The sequence below is a fragment of the Numida meleagris genome, chromosome 3 (assembly GCF_002078875.1).
Source record: "Numida meleagris isolate 19003 breed g44 Domestic line chromosome 3, NumMel1.0, whole genome shotgun sequence".
Classification (NCBI taxonomy): domain Eukaryota; kingdom Metazoa; phylum Chordata; class Aves; order Galliformes; family Numididae; genus Numida; species Numida meleagris.
In genome coordinates this window covers 88677466-88700326 of record NC_034411.1, presented here as the reverse complement: position 1 = coordinate 88700326, position 22861 = coordinate 88677466, and the positions used below count along the sequence as shown (strand labels likewise).

The following is a 22861-nucleotide window of genomic DNA, read 5'->3' as shown; positions in this document are numbered from 1 at the left end:
TCTGAGGCATCTGAAGTTACCATTTTTACCTCAGAAGTGCTTAATTACTTTCCAGTCTATGCGTGTCACACAGAAAGATGTAGACAGAGGATGGAAAACCCAGCTCTTCTCACTGAGAAAGCCTTGTTTGGGATTTCTGGAAAAGCGTTCCTGGTTGCACACCCAAAACCTGTTCCCCATTAGCCACACACATAGAAACTCCCTGCCTGTTTTGCCACATGCCAAAGCTCATGAGGTAAGAATATAAAAGCATTCACTGGCAATCAGTTGTGGATGTCTAAGTGGCAAGGAGTGGCTTAGAATTAGGGTTGCTTTATTTTGCTTTTAATTTTCTGTTCAAGATAAAATTTTGCAATCAGAAAGGCCTCCGGTCCTAAATAGCAAACCAGCCTTACCTCCTGAAGACCATCAGGCGCCACAGACACCATCACCTCATCCCTCCATGGAATCTCCCTGGCTTTTTCAAGTTTGCCCACACCTGGGCTCCCTCCCAGCTATCTCCCCACTCTATCGCATTGCCTTTGGTGAGTTTTCTTCCTCTTCTCACCTCTCTTCTATGGCCAAAGGATCTCTACAGCTGCTGCCTGTTTCCTTGTCTCTGGATGAAAGCAGAATTTCATCTGCCTGCCTCTTTGCAGACCATTTACAGCTGTGCCAGCCCCGTTTTCTTTTTCCCACAATGAAATCTCAGTTTGTGCCTTCAAGATCAGAGGCCAGATAAGCTGAGCTTGGCCCATCTGGGACTTTTCAGCATCTCCTCCTTCTTCCTTTTTTTTTTCTTTTTTTGGTTAACCATGGACCAAAAAAAAAAAAAAAAAAAAGCGCTCATGTTACAAGGCTGTGTGCCTTTAGATCCCACCCTCTCTCTCAGTTTGTACATCCTTAGAGTGCCTAAGCCTTGAGTCTTCTTTAGGAACAACAAATAATAATGGGGACTTTCAAAGAGGGCTACTGTGTGGCTAGCTCCTGTGTCTGACTCCACTGGTCTTCCTGCCTCTCTCACCTCTCTCTGGGACCAGGAAGAAATCACCATCTCCTGCTTTGCTTCCTGCGGGCTCAGGGCTGCTGTTATGCTGCTGTGGGAGGATGTGCAGCTGCCCTCTTCCCAGGCAGGCAGATGGAGGCAGAGCTTGCACCAGTGTAAGGGAGAGGAGACTCACTGATGGAGACATTCTGCCTGGTGATAGGGGAGGGGTGTGCTGGAGGAGAAGGTCAGGCTGCTAAAGAGGGAAGGAAGGATGGAACCAGCCATTTTCCCTGAAGGCTGTCTTTGTGGTTTCTGCATCAAGTCTGAGCTCTCATGGGAGCACTCATGAGAGCAGAGTGGCTGAGATTTGCTCCCTTGCCTATCCAGAGAGAAACCACCAAGCAGGTCACAAAACCAGAAACTTCATGTTATGGAGTTTTTTCCTACCCCGTTTAAAGAGCTTTGGAGAGCAGCTGCTATGTCACTGGTTCCTGTTGCAAGGGCTTGTCACAGCAGCCTATACCCAACTAGAGATGTGTCATGAGGACACAGCACCAGCATTCAGTGACTTCAGCACTGTCTGTAATGCTCTTACCCTGGAAGAAAGACACATGGAGCCTGTTCTAACACAGCACAGCTTACAGGTGTTTTCTCACAGTAGGTATCAGAAGAACACAAATCAGACTGATTGCAAGCTCTTCCTGCCAGTGGGCTCCACTGGTAAAAGCTGTTACAAGGATGTCTCTGGTACAGACCAAATTTCTACATGCTCTTGTGTATTTCATCATGTTAAGAGAAAGGAGATGCATGTGTGAGGCTGTCACTGCACCACCTCTCCCAAACTCTGGGCACAGCAGAGGAAATGTGGTAAAGACAGAGCAGCTGGTAGATAGAATCAATCAGAATGTTTTCATATTAATTGCAATTAGAGCATTAGACTCACCACGTCACATCATCTCCTGGGTTCTTCTAGACCAGTGTTAGCGTTATCCCACGGGGAAACAGAGTGATGACATCCCAACCAGGGATGCACCTGGATCATCTCCTCCTCGGGACAGCACAGCCCCAGAGGACACATTCCTCTGCTCTGAGAACAGCTTGCCCTGGTCTTTCTTGAGAATAGCCACGAGGCTTTGTCCAAGCCTGCACACAAGGCAGCCCGCAGCACACAGCATCCTGCAGAGCCCTCCTCTGGATACTCTGTTGCACATCTTGAATCCTCCCTTCTGTTCCATGGATTCCAAGGGGAAATAGTTTTAAGTTGAAGGAGGGAAGATTTAGGTTGGATATCAGGGGGAAGATCTTTACTATGAGAGTGGTGAGGTGCTGGAACAGGCTGTCCAGTGAGGTTGTGGATGTCCCGTACCTGGAGGTGTTCAAGGCCAGGTTGGATGGGGCCCTGGGCAGCCTGTTCTAGTATTAGATGTGGGGGTTGGCAGCCCTGCCTGCGGCAGGGGGGTTGCAGCACATTGCCAGTTCATATCGAATCTTTCATCAACTGACACCCCCAAATCCTTCTCCTCAGGGCTACTCTCAAGCCATTCTCCATGCAGCCTGTATTTGTACTTGGGATTGCCCTGACTCAGGTGCAGGACCTTGTGCTTGATTTTGCATTTCTGAGGTAGGATGAGAAACATGGTCTTGTTCTAGCGCCAGGTTTGGATTCAGGGCACTGCGCCAGCTGCTGGCAAGGCCAGATGCTGTGTTGTGGGAAGTGAGAGCCACAGCTGAGGGACACAGCAGGCTGCAGGCCATAAATGAAAGGGAAGAGACAAAAATCTGAAGTATGTTATTTTGTGCTGTTCTCTGAGCAGTCTTAGACAGGAGTTTGTTGTTGTTGTTTTCTAAAGTGATGTCTGCTGTCCAGAAGTGAACACTTAAAGAGCAACTCCTGCCCCATTTGGGAGCAGAGCTCTCCTGCCCACCCTGCAAAGCACATTGGGATGTGCCATGCCCAGGATCACCTGGATGCTGCACACTGTGATTCAGACAGAGGCGGTTTGCTCTGGGCAGAGCACTCGTACAGCTGAACTGCCCACCCCATTTCCCAGCCTGTGCAGGCTGCTGCTGCAGCCACTGGGGCTGCCGGCTGTGTCCCAGGCTGTCATACCAGGATGCAGCATGGGCCAGGGCTCAGCACAGCAGCAGACACCTGGAGCCAGAACCCAGAGAGGGCTTGGACCTGAAATGCCGCTGTGGCTGTGACTGTTTTTTCTCCTCCTTCCTCCAGGACTGTGATTTTCACTTCCCAGCTCGCTGCCCTGCCTCTGAGCCTAGGAGGCCACCTAGGGCTGGCCGCGGGCTTAGCAATGAGCTCGTCCTGTGTTGCAAGCAGACCCCAGCCAGGGCCGGGGCTCGTTCTGCCCTCCCCTGGGACAAGCTGCGGGAAGGAGAGGCCGCTCTGCGAGGCCTGAGTTACATCCCAGGGCAGGCCCAGGGGCAGCTCCCCTGCAGGCAGCTGTGCGGAGGAGGCCGAGGACAGCACTGCGAGCACCGGCCTCCGACTGCCCGCGCTGTGAGGAAACTGGGGATTAGCTGTGCGGCTCTGCCTGTGTGTGCCCCTGTGGGAACGGGCTGAAGGCACGGAGCCCAACCTACTAAGTGGTGTAAGGGGAAGATTAAACGGAGCTGAAAAATGCCAAAGAGCCGGAGGTCAGCTTGGCGCGGCTGCCTGGCGAATCGCTGCGCGGGGAGAGAGCGGGCGATTACTGACATTCGACGCTCGTCAGCTTCGCTCTCAGATTTTGTTCCCGCCTCTCCCAGCTGCTTTCACCTCACACGACCTCTCCTCCTCCTAGACAAGTTCTCAGAGCCGCTCCGGGAGGCTTCGTGCCAGCATCCCCCTGTGAAGAAGGGAGCCATCGCATACCAGCGCTTCCCCTTGGGATTCTGAGCACTTCTGTCAGCAGCCTGTCTCTGGGTGCTGCCCTCCCTGTGCTGCCCACTGACCGATTTTGCCTTCTCACTGCCAGGATGATTACAGCTTTCCCTTAGGTCCATGTAACAGAGTAGTTTTGGAAAGATCTTTGAGATATGGGATTAAACTGAAAGAGCTAAATTAACAGGTGCATATACATATGGACATAGAAAACACTATACAGAGCCATTTGTTGCTTAACGCAAGCCGTTCACTTGGTTGTTCAGTTTGCAGACAGCTAAACTTTCTTCTGGAGGAACATCCTTCAAAGGTTTGGGAGATGAGGCGGTGTCACTGCCTCCTCTAAACCCCAGCACAGGACACAGCAGTACTCGGCAGGGGCTGCCCGGACCTGCTCCCTTCCACCGCTCTGTGTGCCAAGGACACACTTCCACCTCCAGTTTGACTCCTGGCAGAGAAAACAGGTGGTACGTGGATGCCTTTGCATCACCTGTTTTTTTCTGTTCACTCACTGAGCAGTCTATTGTGACACAGGAACTTTCTTGCTTTTGCCCTTCTTATTCTCCTGTTGCACTGGGAAGGGGCAGGTGAACTGTTCCTCCCCAAACAGGTTTCTGTTTCTCCCCGGAGATGCTTCAAGAACATTCCAGCAAATCATCAGGTCTTTCAGACTTGGAGGAACCCATGTTTCCTGTACAAGTACTCCAATGCCACGTTCTCGTTTCTAGTCTCTAGTACACCACAGGTTCTCACACTGCTTGGCGCTCTGCTCAACGGCAACCTTCTGTTGCACATTGCTGCAGGCTGGAGGACTACTGCACTTTTGTCCCTTCATCTGCTTCCATGGAGAATATCCCCAGGAATGTATTTTTGCATGCACGTGTTGATATGCATAAGAGGCAGTCAGGAGGACAGGCCCAGCTCCTGGAGGGGCTGCAGCAATCCCTTCCTGCTGACACCCAGCTCAAGCTATCCAAACCACTGCTGGAGCCACCTCTGCTGTCACCACTTCTCTTAAATTTGCTGCAAAACCAGAGTAACACACAGAATATAATCCTAATCCTCTAATAAAACTAAACACGGAGACTGTAAACATTTGTTTTGCAGTTTCCATAAGCTGTGTGATTTTTTCAGAAAAAGGACAGCTGTCCCAGAGTATTGTTCATGGTGGCAAAGCTTCAAGAAATCAGAACAGGGTCTTCTAGCTGAAAAGAAAGGCAGGAGTCAGATTACTGCAGTTGAACTGGAGCCAGGACATTGTGATCTTTATGGGAAGTGCCATGGTTAAGACACTACAAAGGTTTTGGGCAAGGAATCAATCACATTCACTTGGGGTGTTCAGTACCCCTTCCTCTCTGTTTGCTCCCATGGCTTTCAGGAGGGTCACTATTTCCATGATAGCACCTCATGATGCCAGAATGCCAAATCCTGCACTCATAGCTCAAGAGAATGCCTCATGCCTTCTGCTGGAGGCCAGCCAGAGCTTGCCAGCAAAGGGCTTGTTCTGTGACTTGCTTCTCACCTCTGAGTAGGGGCAGGTACCACACAACCTCCTCTGGGCACATTCCCAGCCAGTGGCAAAGCTCATCCTTTCCTACACCAATTGCTGAGAGCCTTCACATGCCCAGCACCCAAAGCATCTCATCATCTGGGAAACATCAGCTGCTCAGGCACCACAGCCACAGACACCTAGGCAAACAAGCAGCTGCCTTGATCGATCCTTCCCACCCTGCCCTGAAGTATGCATACAGCACAGCAGAGACTTGAAGCCGCAGTTTTTAAGCATCAGGACAGTAGTTACTCTCATATAGAGGACAGGACACACCTGCTAGGCCAGAATGGTGACTTAATGCCACATTTAAAGGACACATTGATACAGTATCTGTAGCAAAGCATTGTTATTTTTCTAAGCGTTCTTTCAAGTACAGCACTTGATGCTGTGCAGTCAGATGCTGCATTAAAGATGACACAATTCTCTATTGCAGGAGTGGAAAAACCTTGGCTATTAGACCTCAGAAGTACAACTGTTTCCTTTTTGAATTTGTGACTGACTCAAACTCATGCAAGTGACAAACACATACTGCAAATTTTATTTTATTTTCTTATTACACAAACTAAATTAGCGTATGCCTACATCTTGATTAAAACAAATTCACCACCACATAAAAAAAGCATTCTTTATTCTCTAAAGCACACCTGTGAACACAGAACAAATTCTAATGTCAGTACATAAAAGCTTCTCGTTAGCGCACCTTTCCAATCCGTCAGTCCTTGGTAAAGATCATTACACCTCAGGTATTTATATGCGCTTGCATTAAGCTTTGCATAATGTATCCATAATGCAATGCACTTCCAGGAATCAATTAAGAAGCTAAATTAAAAGGCCCCGTAAGTTTGCTTTATTTACAGTTGCAACGGCTAAATTTTAAGTATCTTACAGTCACTACCAGCACTGGCTCCCAGTTCAAATGAGTCACGCGCTCCATTATCTCCTTGCATCTATTTTACAGAGGGGTTGAATTTACCCATACTTACAGCTCTGTAGGTACCTCAACTACCTCTATGAAGTATAAACATGCTGCCAGAAATATTTTAAACAGTGAATGATGAATGAGGAACTCAACCATTAGGAAGAACGAAATGGTTGTTGGTTTTGTGCTGCAGTGGTTATTGACTGTGGGAGAAGCAGCAATGCAGGCTCTCCCAGCAGTTCAGGAGTGCCAGAGCCATCACCTCTGGTTCCTGTGTAAGGACAGCTTTATGTTCAGCTCGCATTTCCTCCTCCCTTTCTGCCGTTTTATCATAAAAAGAGAGGCAAATTTCTGAACCATAAGAAGGGGAAGGAAAAAAAAAAAAAACACGTTCTGGGAAAAGATGGAGCTTTTGTTGCAGGAAATGCAGGTTACGAAAGAACGCGGCAGCCCTCACACCAACCTGCAGTCACCAGGAGACAGGGAGCTGTGTTACCTGAATAGAGATCGCTCTGTTCTCTAATTCTACGCTGTACGCCTACATATAGGTCTTGCGGCAACTGAGAAACTGCCGCAGAGATTAACAAATCGGATGCACGTGCATTTTTCTGAAGTACTTTCAAAACCCAAGTGGAAGGAAGAAGTCTGGGAGTCAGGTAGGTCAAGAAGAATTTTCTTCCTTTCTTACACAATAAGATAGATTACTCAGCACATTCCAGGTTAAAAAATTACAGTAAACATTCAGTAACTGGAATGCATATAATATACAAGTACCATTACATTTACAAAGCTGTTAAGGACAATTTTCCTTTTCTAAGCATAAAAAAGTTAACAAGCTAATTCACAATAACTTTAGATACAATGCTTATTAAAATACATTGATGTTAATCATAAAAATATTTTACTATTTACATGTACATTGTATAAACCTTAACAATAAGAATATGCCCATTTTAGGATGCCTTAAATGAATATTGAGGCATTGGCCCATTTTATAGTGCAGTATCCCTGTTTTGGTCTTCACACCATGAAACTGTACCAGATTCACAGTATCTTTGCTAGTGCTTTGCTAAAAGACTTAAACTTTCTATTATTTAACAAACATTCATTACAAAGAGTCAGTTTTGTTTCCGCTTGGCTTCTTGTTAAATCCTACCCCCAGTAGTTCAGGACATTCTGCCTGGCCTTGTGCGATTTGGTTGCATTTCCAAATAAGGCTGTAATTCATTTCATCTGTTATCACGCTATCCTGCTTGTAGTCTGGGTGCTGTGCAATGAATTCCCTCATCCATCGGGCGACCGTCATTAATTCTCCTGGGGGGCAAAATGAAACCAAACTTCAGTTAGTACACCTAATGTAGCAGATGTAGCAGTAAAACATAACATTCTGCACATTACACGCACAATTAATTAACAGTTCATGCTTTCATAAGAAACACATTCCTACTTCTTTTTTTTTTGTAAGGCTAAACTTGAAGCAAAATTCAGCTGACACATCACTGATAGTCCCAAACTCACTCTTTTGGTACGATCTTCAAAATTTCAGATCTTTTAAAAAGGCAGCACAGAGAGAAGTATCACAACCAGATGCTAGAACAGGTGTTACCAACAGACTGGATAGCAAGAGATCTTTAAAACTCTTTAATAGCAAAGCTGTCTGAGATCAACTAACAGACACCGCTACAATAATTATGTAGGGCAGTGAGGCACTGGCACAGGCTGCCCAGAGAAGCAGTGGGTGCCCCGTTCCCAGAGGCACTCAAGGCCAGGTTGGACAGGCCCTGAGCAGCCCAACCTAGAGGGTGCCAGCCCTGCCCATGGCAGGGGGTTGGAACTGGATGACCTTTAAGGACCTCTCCAACCCAAACCATTCTGTGATCCTATGTAATTTTCCATCCAACTCAGCTGCTAGCTCTGCTCCATCTGTCTTTAAATACTCTCTTATTGTTTCCCTCTGGCAGCTCCCCTAGCAGAAGACAGGAAGGTTCCCAATTACACCAGCTCCTGGCTTGCACACACTGCCCCTGCTTCACTACGCAGGGTACCGCTGGCCATCAGTTGCTCCAGGGTCCTCAGCACCAAGTGACACACGCTGCCTGCAGGAGACCTGTGTCCTTGCCAAGGAGCAGCTGTGGGCCAGCTGGACACCAGCATTTAGGCTACCGAATTTTGCTCCTGAATGCAGTACATGCAAGCAAACCACAATGAGTACAAGATAAAGGTAACTAAGATACTAAGACGTCATGGTAGGCTGATGGGATGCATCCCTCAAAAAACAAGTTGTGTTTTTAAGAAACACAGCCAGTGTCTTCTGTATAAAAAAAGTGGCAGAACAAAATATACGCAAGAAACATTTGGTGAATGTTTTAGACACATGACCACAAACCAGAAGCGTGGCTGGGAGATGAGCTGAGCACAACAAGAGACGTACTCCTCAACTGTCACCACCCAGAGCTGTGCAGCCCATACCAACACGGACACCTAGTGGTCAGATGGCCCAACCACTCAGCACTCTCCATTGAAAATAAAGGATGTTATTTCTAAGTGCATACAGCTGTATAATACTGCATAGACCTTCACTTCAAACGCAACATGCAGTTCTCAAAAAAGAATATAACCAAATTAGGAAAAAGCACCAGAAGGCTGACAAAATGTGTTAGAGAACTCCAAAGCAAGGAAATACAGGGTGAAGGAATCTCAAGACTGGAAGAGACTATATTTGTGAACAGCTTTCATCAACGTTCATGATTTTGCAGAGTGAATGGAGAAACATTACTGTGCAGCACAGGAACTAAAAGGCATACCGTGATATAACTGGGAAGCACATTTAAACATGAAACACTTGTGGCACAGGGTTGAGCATGGGTAATTAGCTCTTGAGGAAAAAAAGAAAACAAAAAAACCACTCCGTAATAATCATGTATTCCCTTTTTTTTTCCTCCCAAAAGCATTTTTTAAATTTAATTATAAGCAATGAAAATAATGAAATATTTTGGAGGCACTGCTGCTTTGAGGGTTAATGTACCTCAGATGTTTTCTTCCTGCCAGTTTCTTTCCTCTGTCTCAGCTAAGCCAAGCACCAAACCCCCAGTCTGTGTTATCTGAGAGAGAGAAGCCTTCTGCAAACAAGCAGGCTTTGGAAAGAACATTTTCAGTGAAAGCAACAATTAATTAAAACTTGTTACCATTTTCAAGAGCTGCTAAAGCATTAAATTTTGAGGCAGGAGAAAGTCCTGATTTTTAGCCCAGCTTTAAAAATATCTTTAGCTTGAAGGTTCTGTAGCAATCTTTAAGAATTAAAAAGGAATGCAACACTAATTTAAAACCAATGAATATATCATAATAAACAAAACCTATGTCTTGACTTGTAAGACTGGGGCCCTAGGCAACCTGGTCTAGTACCAGATCTGGTGGTTGGTGGCCCTGCCTGTGGCAGTGGGGTTGGAACCTGATGAGCTTGGGTTGGAACTGAATGCCCCTTCCAACCCAAGCCATTCTCTGACTGAAGTTAAGCGTCTAGCTAAACTGAGCTAGGCACAAGAAGGATTTGCACAACAGTCTGTAGCAGCTTTATACTGATATGTGCCCAGTTCTGAATGAAGGCCTTTGGCCTTCATCTTCTACTCAGTACACTGTTGCATTTTAAGAAGGAGTGTAGGAAGTCATTATACCACCTACCTTAGAAGGCACTGTAGCATGAAAAAGGCAGGGGAAGAACCCAGTTTACTTAGACTTCAAAGAGTTTTGCTACTTACAGAAAGGCCTTTAGTTCTCTGATAAGAAAGCAAGTCCCCATGCTCTTGCATATCGGAGCTTAACCTAACTTAATGCCAGCACACTCTGGAGCCACACCCACTGCCAGGCTATCAGACCCAGCCCCACATACTTGTAAAACATATAAAAGGAGAAGGAGATTAGTTTATGTAAGAACACAGACAACATACTGGCAAAAGCAGCAGAAGTGCTGCTGAAAAAATATCTTGGAGATACAGCTGCAGCGGAGGGAGTACTGTACCAGTTACTCCTAAATTAAGTTCAAAAATGGATCATGAAACATTTATGATCAGAATTCAACACGACCTGATTTAAGACAGAGAACACACGCCAGTCCTTTGCTCCTATGATTTAACACTTAACCAGAAAGCCATAGCCGCCACTACTTTTACTCAACTGATAATTAGAGAACATCCTTATTACTTTCAAAGTAGAAAATGGCTAGAAAATCAGTGCCTGAAAGAGCCAAACGTACCAGATGCTCTCTTTTTTATTAACTTCAGGTAGTTTAGGATGGTGCATCTTGTGTCCACATCCACCTCCATGTTTTCAAGGTAAGAATTCAAAATCGGGATCAAACCAGGGAAGACTCCTTCCTGTGTGAGAGAACACAGTCGGCATGAAACACGCTTGATCAATTTCAGGAGAATGGAGCAGAGGGGAAGGCTGTGTGCTCCAGTCAGAAGAGGCTATGACCTTCCCGTTTATAATTGTATCGATGCTCATTAAGGTGTACACTTCTGTGTCCGTGCCCGTTCCATTTTGTGCTGAGCCACATCCATCCACAACGACATTTCCACCTTCAGAAGTGACAAAGGGAAAGAAGTCAGTCAGAAGAGATGAAGTAATTATCGACAACCATGTTGTTAGATTGCTTGCTGGGATACCTTTGCAAATATCCTTTCTGAAGTAAAACATTCCCTGCCGGACAGCATCTCTTTTCTGGGCCATCTTCATATTTTCATCCACCTGGCAAAACAAGTATTGCAGAAATCCGTGACATTTTAGAAAGTAAGGACTCTCCAAACCCTCACATTACTTTGGAGTCTCATTAGTTGCAAAACCTCCCACATTTTTCACTATTTTACCACATAAGACCAAACTCTGGAAATAAGTATTTACTGGTTCTGTACAAAACCATGAGAAGGTGACACTATAAAATCAGGTCCCCAACAGAAGAGGTACTGCATTAGAAAATGCTATGTTAATCTTTTAAGTTAGACTGAAGACAGAATACAGCTGCGTTTAACAGGTTGCATTCCTTCTGTTTTATTGTTGGTTTTTTTTTTTTTTTGCATATTCAGATGCAATTTAAGTGTGTACAGACAAAAATGGCCATTTTCCTAGCCATAGTTAGTGGCTTTTATTAACAATGCCATTGAGGTCTTCTGAAAAGTTATAACTGTATCTAAAAAAAGTTAAACTCAAATATTTCTGGTAACATTATAGGGGAATCCCATATCCAAACATCCGTGAGATACTCAGATAAACTGCTAGAAAAGTAGTTCTACATTGCAGACTTCCCAGAAAATCTACAAACAACGAAGCATTACTCATGTGTCCAGAGAGAGAATTTATCCAAGTTCTTTGGTGGGTATGTCCTCTGGGAATTAACATTGCTTATTTTGGACACTAGTTTTATTACATTGCCTTTAGAAGAAGGGATACTACTTGCTGAATTCTGTGTTTCATCTTTAAGGGCAATGCAAAATCATCACTTAATCCTTACCTTTCAAAGCTTCGCTTTTCAAGTCTGTTTTTGTTCTTTCTGTATTATGAAATTTATTTACACACTAGCTACTTGAACTACCACAGTACTCAATCAAACAGAAGAGATTAGTGTAAGATTAGCCTCAAAAACCTGTATTATTTTTTTTTTTAAAACTGAAAGAGGCAGGTTTACCAATGGTTGTGCAGTTCTGTGTTGCATTACCTGCTAAATTCCTTGGCAGGCTCAAACAAATTGATTTCTTCATCACAAACTCTTCATATTCTTTCTGCACCCGAACTCTGTTTCAGTCTTAACAAGTATTCAATAAATTTTTTGTGCTTTTGAGACATTCCACATAACAATGTCACTATGCCCTGTACTATTTTTGGAATCTGAATTCCCTGACATAAGGAAGAGAATTTCTCTTTGTAGCTTTGCTATGATTTCATTTAGTAAGAGATCACACCACCTGTATGGTACAATTACCATTAGTTTACAACTTCAGTACTTTTCACCATTTTAATTAAACACGTTCAGAAAAGCATCAGGACCCTATGGCTATCCTGTAGCCAGCACCGACAGTGCTTTATCTTGTACAGTCCATCAAAAGCCTTCTACAGTACAAGATTTTCTTTAAAGTTACCCATAACATTGCAGGACTATCCCCTTAAGCTAAAGGGGATTTTATGGTTAGGTACCTCAGCTTCTCCTTCCCCTCTCCTCCAAATATGAACAACAAAAAAATAAGAATGCAAGATACACACTATAATCACATTAAAACAGATACCAAAGCAAGTTTGTTTTGAACTTCACAAGCTACTTTCCCAGTAAAAGGGTGGAAGCATGCCCTTTTTGAGACTCAAAACAGTTTTGTGACAATGCTCTTTATCAGTATTTCTGTAGCAGTTTGACATTGTTGGGCACCACAGGAATTCCTATGCCACGAGCAAGCAGGCCTTCAGGGAAGCGTTTTGTTTGGTGTTCACTAAACAAGCATGAAGCCACACAACGACCAGAAAGGAAAACTACAGTATCACATGGCCACTGCTCACTGAGATACAGCAGCAGGACTGTAGAAAGAGCGTGCAACTGAAATGAAGGCAGTGGCTTGATGCATATATTAAAAAAAAAATAAAAAATGAAGTATCTACAGAGCCGTTTCATTTAGCATATAAGCTTCATTACAGCTGCCTTCCTCCTTTTTCAGAACTTGCCCTAGAATAGACACCTGAGGTTTAACTTTCATTCTTTCCCTGAATGCAAGATAAACTTACGTGGAGAATTAAAGGAACTGGCCACTGGAACTGAACAGTACAGATGACCTTGAATTAGTGCTGGGAGAATAAATACAATCCCAAATCTGGATTTTTAAATACAGAAATCAAAAGGACTAAGCAGAGAAAAAACAGGGAGGCATACATTTTTATGAGCTGCTGGAAATGTGAATCTTTGAAGGAAGTCAGACACGTAGAAGAGTTAGCTTTGGCATCCTGAAAACAGCTTAATTTTGGCATTTGTGTCAAAGCACCTTTGGTAGATACTCCATTTTGGCTTTGTGTAACAGGAACACAGATAAGGTGTGCCTATGCTCTTACTGCTAAAAGCTGAAAGCTAAATTCACCTGCTCTTAGAAGAAATAAACTAAGACATTCTGTAAACAATTTCTAAATAAGGGCCCATCAGCCATTTTTAAGGGAGTTATGAAACATCAAGAGGCAGCTAACAATACCCCTGTAAGCTTAACTCCATTAGATGGCAGTAAAATATTAACAATTGCAGAACTCAAATTGAAGCAAATTACTGGCCCAAATGAAAACTGACTGAAAGACAGAAATGACTGTTCAGTAAGTACACTAACAGTAAATCCTAGATTGCAGAGGATAAAAATTAAATGCGACACAAATATGTTGCAATTAGCTCGAATAAATCCAATCTTTCAAACCTACCTTGGACAAAGGAATGAGAAAATCCAGTTTGTATGAGAGAATCACTCTAGTTAGCAGTACCACAAACACAACATACGCAGAGTTTTCAAAGTCTGTTAACTGGACCTACACATAAAAGAATTAGAGATGGAGTTACACTAGTAGGAATATGCCCACAGAAACAGATGGCTATCTGAAAGATTTTAAAGAGTTTGACTCAAACAATTCACGCTGGCGCTTGTATTCACACACATTCCACTAGCAGAGATGGTGATGTATGTGCTGGAATGACTCTGCCTTCAAGTGCACAACGCAGTGTGGACACGTCAACAAGTTCAGCCCTTGAAACCAATGCCAAAGCCCACCCGTGTTTCAAAAGGCTACCTAAGAACCTATATCTTCAGTCTTCTTGTAATTAGAAACGCATAATAGCTTTTAAATTCCTACTTAAGGGACTCAATTCAGACAGCTGTAAAATAAAAGCACTTGTGAAACACAAAACAGTGACGGCGGAATTGTTCAGTATCAATAAAAGTATTGGAGAAGTAAGGTTCCTGGAAACTAAATGAGTCTTTATTTGAAAAAGTTTTAGTACAAGCCTAATTCCTTTCCCTGTCACCCCAAATCCACTAGCATGCTTTGCTGTGCTACAGTGGATTCTCCTGTCAGTTACATTCCATAGTCCATGTCTGATTAAACACTGCTGTCCACTTCATTTGCATCTAGGAACGCAGAGGGAAGAAAACACAAGTAATAAGGGTCTGATACTGCATGGCAGCATGCCTAGTACTTTTCCACTTGAAAATGTATTTGTGCAAGTGACTCCTTCCTTACCTCCATTGGCCTGAATTCTACTCTCCATCCTATATCTGAATTTGGAGGAGGTGGTTTAAATCTCATTGTCTGCCAGTTTGTCGACTGAATGTTCTACAAAGCACAAGAAATTATCTGTTTCAGTTAAGATATGCATCATTATATAATATAATCAAAGCAAAATGAACCATTGTAATCATTTCCCAAGAGTAGCTCAAATTAACACTCAAATTAACAGAGAAACGTTTCCAAATTGAGTAGTGACTTCCTAAAAAGCATAATGTAACTACTCATCCTCTAAGCATCTATGCTATACTTTCTCATGCTATTTGGTCTGAAGATTACATATAAGATACTATTTTGGGCTGAGATTATGCAGGTCTTTTCCTAGGGGACTGATACATCCGAATGTAAAAATACATAACAGTATCATATTTTGTAATCACAGTATGTTACACAAACTTACCAAAGTCTGTATAAGAGAGACTACATACGTAAGAGAGATGTCATGCAATTGAGTTTTCAGGAAGTCATACAAAAAAGGCAATCCCCCATATCAATTATATACATTCATGCCCTTTTAATTTTGTTGTGTTTAAAATAAAAGCTACCGTCTTCTAAGTAAACAATTAAACAGAAATATATGCTTATGACTGCACAGTCATATGCTAAAGAACTAGGTGGAATGAAAAATTCAAGAAAATTCTTAGCCAATATAACCATCCTCCAATTAAGCAGTACTATAAAAAAAGAGAAAATTTACATATATATTTATTAAATTCCTCTAAATCAGACACAACCTCAAAATGGTCGGATTCATTTGCATCATCTAGATGTATTTTCTCCTCAAACAAAGTCAATGGGTCTCGAATAAACAAGTGTGCAATATGCTGTGCCAAAAGGTGGTCAATACCTACAAAATGAAAATTCAGAGAAACAATTCAAATGCAGCAAAGGAGGCTCTAAGAAATGATTTGTTTTACAAGAACCTAAAATGAAAAAATCCAACTTTGTAACACTACCTCAACCCACCACATCCTGTTAAAGTTAAAACAATGATTTGGGGAAGGAAGGAAATGATTAAAGAGAAAAAAAGAACAAGTTCTTCTTTGGAGGTGGCAGTTGGATATTGGTGTGGCTGCCATTCTTTCTGCTTTCTGACGCACCTCTGTGCCACGTTTCCTAAAGCAGTTCTGCCCTCTCCACAAAAGTAAAAGATTAGTACACGAAACACTAAGCTTCTCACGCTGGAATTAGGGACAGTTTCTATCACAAATATATATATTTTTTACTCTTAAGATCACAGTGCATAGATACTTTCTGAAAAGGAGTCACTCTCAGGGAATCACAACGATTGAAACAAAAACTAAAACATAAAATATCCCCACACACTGCAAGCACAATTCTAAACCTGCTCATAATGAAGCAATCACTTACCTTCCTTTATTAGGTGCTCGTAGATATCTTTGTCTATTGTCAAATCAATGTCATTGTATTTCTCACCACATTCAGATAGATAACTGTCTATGGAATCATATCTGGATTTACTGATTCTATAATGGTTGTTCTTCAGTGGCTATATAATTTAAGAATACAATATTTTAACAGCTTGTTAACAATGTTACCTAAGTTTTGCTCACTAATGACACTTATGTCAGAATTATTACACTGTTTAAAAAAAACCCTACAGTCTCAATTAAAATTATTCAAAGCACGAATCTTAAATGGAAACATTTTCCTGATGTAATGAACATTACCCCGACTATCTGGAAAGCATTATGACACCTACTGCAACACATACTGATGCAGTTTATTACACACACATTTCTAGAGATGCTCTTAAACTGGGTAGCTCAAGAAATATTTCAAGTAGAATTTTTTCTTGTTGTTACACTGTGCGTCTTGGATGCCAATTCATGCTTACAGAAATTCCCGAAGTTCTGGTAACTGCTCTCTTCACGTAGCTCCAGTTTACGTTACTGGATTACTCAGCATCACCTGCTATTTAACTCAAACCAACTTTTGCCTTTTGGGCTTAAGCACAGAACGGAGAAAGTTTAAATACGAACAACTTTAGCAAGCTGTGGAGGAGTAAAAGAGGAATTTTACTGGAATTCCATACCTAACTGAAAATGTATTTGCTGTAAGCTGTACAAACAACATGTCTGCTTACACAATCTCTTCTGCATCTACCACGACTGCCACATTCCCCCATCAGGGACTCTGATGACCACAAGCAGAACTTGATATTAAAGGAAATTTAACATTTTTGCCTGAAGAAAGGCAGATACCTACTGCCTATATCACTTACCTCTAGCCCCCTCTCTTCCCGCGTTCGATCATCTACCGATGCAGAGATTACTCCCCAGCGACAATCAATATCGGACACATAGCCTCTGTAGAATGGAGATGCAGCACTCAATGCCATCTAAAAGAAAATAGCCTGACATGAAAACAAAAGTACAAGCCAAGGAACCAAAAACAATGCCTTAATCCTGTAGGAAAGGGAAACTTGCTGGTCCATAAGTAACTGAAGTATACATTTCAATTTAGCATGCAGACAAAGCCCAAACCACAAAGTCTCTCAATTGCTAACCTCATAAAATGCCTGGAATAAATATCAGTATTTCTGAAGTGGCACCCGATGCCCTCCATACTTATTACCTCAGCATTTAAGGAACAGAAAGCTGATAAAGTAGAAGAAATTTCCTAACAAGATCAGCAAGTACGGTGCTTCCACACTCATGAAGTTCACCAAGCAATCTTTTTATTTTTGTCTGGCAGGCACTTTAGCAGCAAAGCTGAAATACACCTCACTCAGAATAAGAGCTGTTCGCTGTCCAAAACAGATAAATTTTTATTTTATTATAATACTTGTTTCCCCATGCTTACAAAGGGACAGATGTAAGCGAAACAGACCAAAGCCAAAAATTTAAGAATTGTTTAAGGAATGACTTCAGCTATCTTCCAAGAAAAGCTTCCCCAAATGCATTTCTAGGAGCATTCAACAAGTCTTGTCCATGTGTTTAGCAGGGCAGAGTCAGAGACATAAACTTTGTGGTATCACATGCTTCCCTCTCAAGACTGTAACACACACACCAAAGTGATAGCTCAAATACATTAAACATATCTGGATATTAAATGAACGACGCTGTTAATGTGATTGTGTAGTAAGAGAAGTCAACATTTTTCCCTGAATATTCAGCTTGTTGCTAGCATTTAAGGTCTTAATTCGGATTTTATTTTTCACACGTGGTGGCTTTCATCCGATGAGGATGTGATGCGACAGAAGAGCATTACTCACCACAATGGGACAGATTGTGGCTAGCTGATCATAGAGATATCTTGCTTCAGAAATGCTGCAAGCCTGGAACGTTACCTGATGGAGGAAGGACAGTTGCTATTACAATTTCTATAATCTTATTGCAAGCATAGTCTTCCTGGAATTAGAGTCTATGATACTGTAAAAGAATCTTAATACCAGAATTCTAAGTGTTTTTCCTCTTGAGATACATGGACAAGCTTTTGCCTCATCTACCAGCAGCATCTGTATTACAAGCTTCCTTCCCCACACTTTCCATGTCTATTAAAACACTTCAGACGACAACACTTCAGCCATGAAACCAGATACACAAATACTTGCCAGAACCAAAGACGACTGTGTTAACACCTACAAGACACGTGGGCTGATAATGTGCATTTAGGAACCATATCAAGAATCTACTCACTTACAACAACAGTCAGATGTAGAAGTAAAATTTGCTTTATGTGACGGCTAATCCTGTTTTAATTCCTGTTTTCAAGAACTGCCTTCAGTATGTTTTTGTTTGATTCTGCAACTGGGAAAAAATAAACTTTTTGTTTACAATAACTTATTTTTTGAAAATACAATTTTGCCTGCATTTGAGGCCAGGTCACAACAAAATGAAACATTATTTGCCATTAATAATGTGGAAGCTGTACCACACAAGCCCCCAGAAACTGTAATTTCTTTGCAATTTTGGTGAAATTTGCTCAGAGCAGCACCAAACACAAGATGCACTTCTAACAGATTTTACACCCCAGAGTTCCCAAACCACTACTTCACACACTTGAAAAATGCAGAGAGCCCAGTCACCTCAAAACTGTTAAAAGATGATAAGCAGATTAAAAGCTTCTGTCCCCTTTTTCTCAGTTTACACATTCATAGATCACAGAATAATTTAGGTTGGAATTGATCCTACCATGACCTTACACAATCTGCCTCCAACCCTGAATCACCATCACTGCATACTGGCCTGAATAACGCCAGTTGAATACAATTATCCTTGGCCACAGACTACAATCAGAAATTCCCACAAAATACATGGATGCTTAACCTGGCACTGAAGCCCTCCCCACCTGTGAGCAAGCCTCAAAAAAAAAAAATACCCAAAGCAAAACAAAAACATATCCAAAACCTCACAGGCTTGGTGCATGAAACCTGAACAAGGGCAGGAGCACGACACTATGCCTCGCTGCTCAAAGGGGACTCTGCCATTGCAAATGATCCCAACTGAGCTGATCAGGACACTATTTCTGACCCTGAAAATATCTCAAACCAAGTTATATTATAGGTATGTAGTGAGAAAAAGACAAAAAGTCTATACTACAAACTACAGAAAATAGGCAGGGAACATGTTTCCGTCTAATTGGTTATAAAGAATTAACAGCACATAGACAGCTGCTTACAGCACCTGACAACTTTGTTTCGTTCTCCTTTTGATGCTAACAAAGAGTACTGAACTTAACCACTGATTATAAGCATGGTGAATAGCAAAACTGTGTTCTATAAACAGAGATTAACCTTTTCTTGTTGTTTTTTTTTATTTCAAACAATGACTGAAAGTGAAAGCTGAATTTCTTTATGGTCTTGCATGATAAAAAGAGCTGGTACAAAATAGGCTGTATATAACATAATATTGCAAGTTTTCACATTACACACACTTCACTACTTCATTATATTCTCCCCAGCTTATCTACAGCAAGAAGAAATCATACTTAGCTGTTGCCCAGAACATTTTACCTACTCATCTTTTTAACTTTCTTAGTCTCAAATAGAAGTGTTTTGAATGTGGTTATTTCTGCCAGTGCGGTGAAACAATAGGAGCCTGGAGATTTTCCTTTAATCCCGTGGAGACCGAACACTAGCCTCTTCCTCACTCTGCTTACAAGCTGCCAGTGCTGGCAACAAGCATGTTTTATCAACAGTCAAATACATCATTGCTACCTGAGACATCATCCCCACTGGGTTACTGTGAAAGAGAAACATTAAAGCAAACCGCTTCAGCAAAACATCAAATTACCATTGAGAATTTGCAGAAAATAAACATAGTGCAGGCAATCAAACCTGGATTTTAAGAAGGCATTGTTACACATAAGTCTGTTGTTTTACTTCCCCTTTTGCCACACCGAAAATTACATTAAGCTACAACAATTAGACATAAGGTAACTTTAAAAAAAAAAAAAAAAAAGGAACAGTTTAGGAAAGGTGACATTCAGTTACACCTCAAAAGTAGATGTATTTTACCTGAAGACAGCAGTTGCCCATTCCAAACCCCATAGCGTCCATATATATAAAGTCTGGCTTCGATGCTTTTGCTGCTTCTCCATCATCATTAGGAAACGTTTCTATAAATGGTGATGGTGTATTCTTATCTTTAAATACTGTGTGGAGAACGCAGATATTCAGCAACCCAGAGTAAGAGTCTGAACATTTAATTTGGAAAAGAAGAAACAGTATATTGGATTTACTCACTTGGCACATTTATGACAACCTTCTCTCCTCTTCGGTGCCGAATGTTTCTGGTCAGGGTACTAAAACAAGAAGAGTTCAATGGAATACCCAAAGGTTTCTATTTACGAGAATAGTTTCACAGTTTATTTCTCATTAATTTTCAAGATTTCAGAATATCAGCTTCCTGTTTGTTTTGAGCTTTCCCTTTGAGACCTTTCTTTCCCTGTTTACAACAGACTATAACAGACACCAAACTGAATTTTTCTTCACTGAAGTCAGTCCTATTTTGAGGGACTTGGTGGGCAGAAGGAATAGACTACTGACCTGAAGAAAACAAGGGCAAGTGAAAAACCACTGCTTAGTTTTTAAATGGAATGATTTGATTCTCCTACGTCTCACTCTATAATCAAACCCCTTTTTGGACCATACAAGTTGTTTGACACTCTGCTCCACATTAGATGAACCTGGCTAAGTTCAGTACACTGTGATGCTGCTGGAATAAAATGCACTGCAACATACCTGAATAAGAGCTGGATTAACAGTGAGCAAAGAGGTTAACCACAGGATTTCTAACTGGAAACAATTTTGCAGAAGCAAAATCAACACCATTTGTCTGAGAATGTCATGACACTACTATATGAAATTCCTTGAGCTTAACAGTTTACTTGAAGTCACTGACAGAAAACACATGCCATCACAACTCTGTGGGATACATGCAGCCATGCAGTTTCCTATTGAAGGTACGCCTGTAATAATTCAGCAAAGAAAAACATCTAGCTTCTCATTCACACTCCCCGAATACTCTTACCTAAATCTAGGATGTTTATTGATAGCTTCATCTGGAAAGAAGAGGGATTTTGAAGCGCCTCCTTCTACTGGCGTTGGCTTATACTCCGGCAGCGTAAATCCAGGACACCCTAACCTATGTAATACAACAATGAGAGTCCAAGCTGTTAAGAAAACAGACTGATTTTAAAAGTCAGATGACCTAAGATAAGGATTCCAGTATGCAAAGGAATAGAAAGATTTTTAAAAACTTGTCACAACAACTTGTGATTCTGGAACTCTGAAGAACTCTCTAAATGGGAGAAACAATAGTAAGCAAGGAAAAGATACACCTGTAAGGCATAAAATGCTGCGAGGTGATCAAGAAAATCAAAATACAATGTTCTGCTTTGGAGCCTTCATTGCAAGTTTAAGAATCATCTGAAACAAGAGTAAGCAGGTTTTCAGTACACCTGAGTCAAAGAAAGTAAAGCTGCATAAGATTAATTCCTCCATATTGCATAGCGTATAAGATAAAGCTGGTATTACCCAGAAAGACTCTAATATTTGGATGTATGAAAAGTTATAATCAAGCTACTCAAAATACCAGTAAACATGTTCATATTTCTGTAAATATTACTTATGTTCAACATGTACTTTGCTATTGCTTTCTTCTTCCTAGCTTAAGTATACAAGTTGTCCCACAATATTTAAACCCAACTTTATCACTTACATGATGAATCAGAAAGAACACTGTAATCACATCACTCCAGTCCTTCAGAAAGTAAACAGTTTTCTGGTCCAGCAACAAGGGCTCACGAATTTAAAAACTGGGACAGTCAGTTAGCTTCTAAGTTAGTGCTGTTTTTGTTGCTGTTGTTTTAATATTTAAGCAATTTAGGTTTATTTTTAACTGAATTAATCTGAAAAAGCCTACTCTTGATCTTTCTTTCTTTCCATATGCACAATTTTTTTAATGTATGTTATATGCACATCAACAGACATGTAATTGTAGAGGATATAAAGACAACAACAACAAAATATCTCAAAAATAAAATTAGCAGTATTACAGTCAAACAAACAGGGACTGGAACGGCGAGACAGCAAAAGGCAGAAATAAGAAACTATATAACCTAGGGAGAACAATCTCTGAAGGATCAAGCTAAGAATAATTCCAAACATAAACCACATGCAGCCTGCGCATTTTATTATTTACTGGCCTTCACTGAAGTCTAATGTACACCTTTTACAATTAAGCTATCTGTATTTTCAAGGTGATGAGTCCCTCTCCCTTTATTATTTGCAAGACTGGCTCTGAAATCTTTGTATACAGAAATTATAGACATCATCTTTTAATTATGTTGCAGGGCAAAATACAATTCTGTAACATACTGAACTGCTTACTACCGGACTTGAAATAAGCTATCATTACTATAGAGATGTCTAGTACAGCTCTCATGAAGAGGAAGTGTATTTTATCAACAGAGTGTTCTTTAGGTAGAATACATGAGGGCATTTTGGTACCTGATACTTGCTGCTAAGTTACATTCTGCCGTGTTCATACTCTCAGTAAGAATTCAGGGCCATTTCATTCTGTACTACACAAGAAATCAGGTGGTAAGCCCAGATGCTTCTACTCTACTGCAGAACTTCTTTCACTTCTAAAAAAAACCAAACAAAAAAACCCAAGCAACCAACCAACGAACCCCACTATTTTAAGTGTAACTATTTTCATTCATTTGGCTAACCAGGCTGGTCAGGGCTAACATATTAAATCCTCCCTTAGAACCATGCTTGAAAGG

At 41.5% G+C, this 22861-nt stretch overlaps 1 protein-coding gene across 4 annotated transcripts in view; it reads right to left on the bottom strand.

Annotated features, from left to right (window-relative positions):
* GCLC (glutamate-cysteine ligase catalytic subunit) overlaps nucleotides 6009-22861 on the bottom strand; it is a 32306-nt gene continuing 15453 nt past the window's right edge. For all 4 annotated transcript variants that reach the window (XM_021390808.1, XM_021390810.1, XM_021390809.1 and 1 more), the window contains 13 exons: nucleotides 21103-21216; nucleotides 20316-20374; nucleotides 20088-20224; nucleotides 17844-17918; nucleotides 16851-16967; nucleotides 15977-16115; nucleotides 15340-15452; nucleotides 14561-14653; nucleotides 13748-13852; nucleotides 10978-11059; nucleotides 10787-10890; nucleotides 10566-10686; nucleotides 6009-7630 (listed from right to left, as the gene is read on the bottom strand). In XM_021390808.1, coding sequence (XP_021246483.1) covers nucleotides 7425-7630; nucleotides 10566-10686; nucleotides 10787-10890; nucleotides 10978-11059; nucleotides 13748-13852; nucleotides 14561-14653; nucleotides 15340-15452; nucleotides 15977-16115; nucleotides 16851-16967; nucleotides 17844-17918; nucleotides 20088-20224; nucleotides 20316-20374; nucleotides 21103-21216 — 1465 coding nt within the window. In that variant the 3' untranslated portion in view covers nucleotides 6009-7424. The remainder of the gene's footprint in view (nucleotides 7631-10565; nucleotides 10687-10786; nucleotides 10891-10977; nucleotides 11060-13747; nucleotides 13853-14560; nucleotides 14654-15339; nucleotides 15453-15976; nucleotides 16116-16850; nucleotides 16968-17843; nucleotides 17919-20087; nucleotides 20225-20315; nucleotides 20375-21102; nucleotides 21217-22861) is intronic.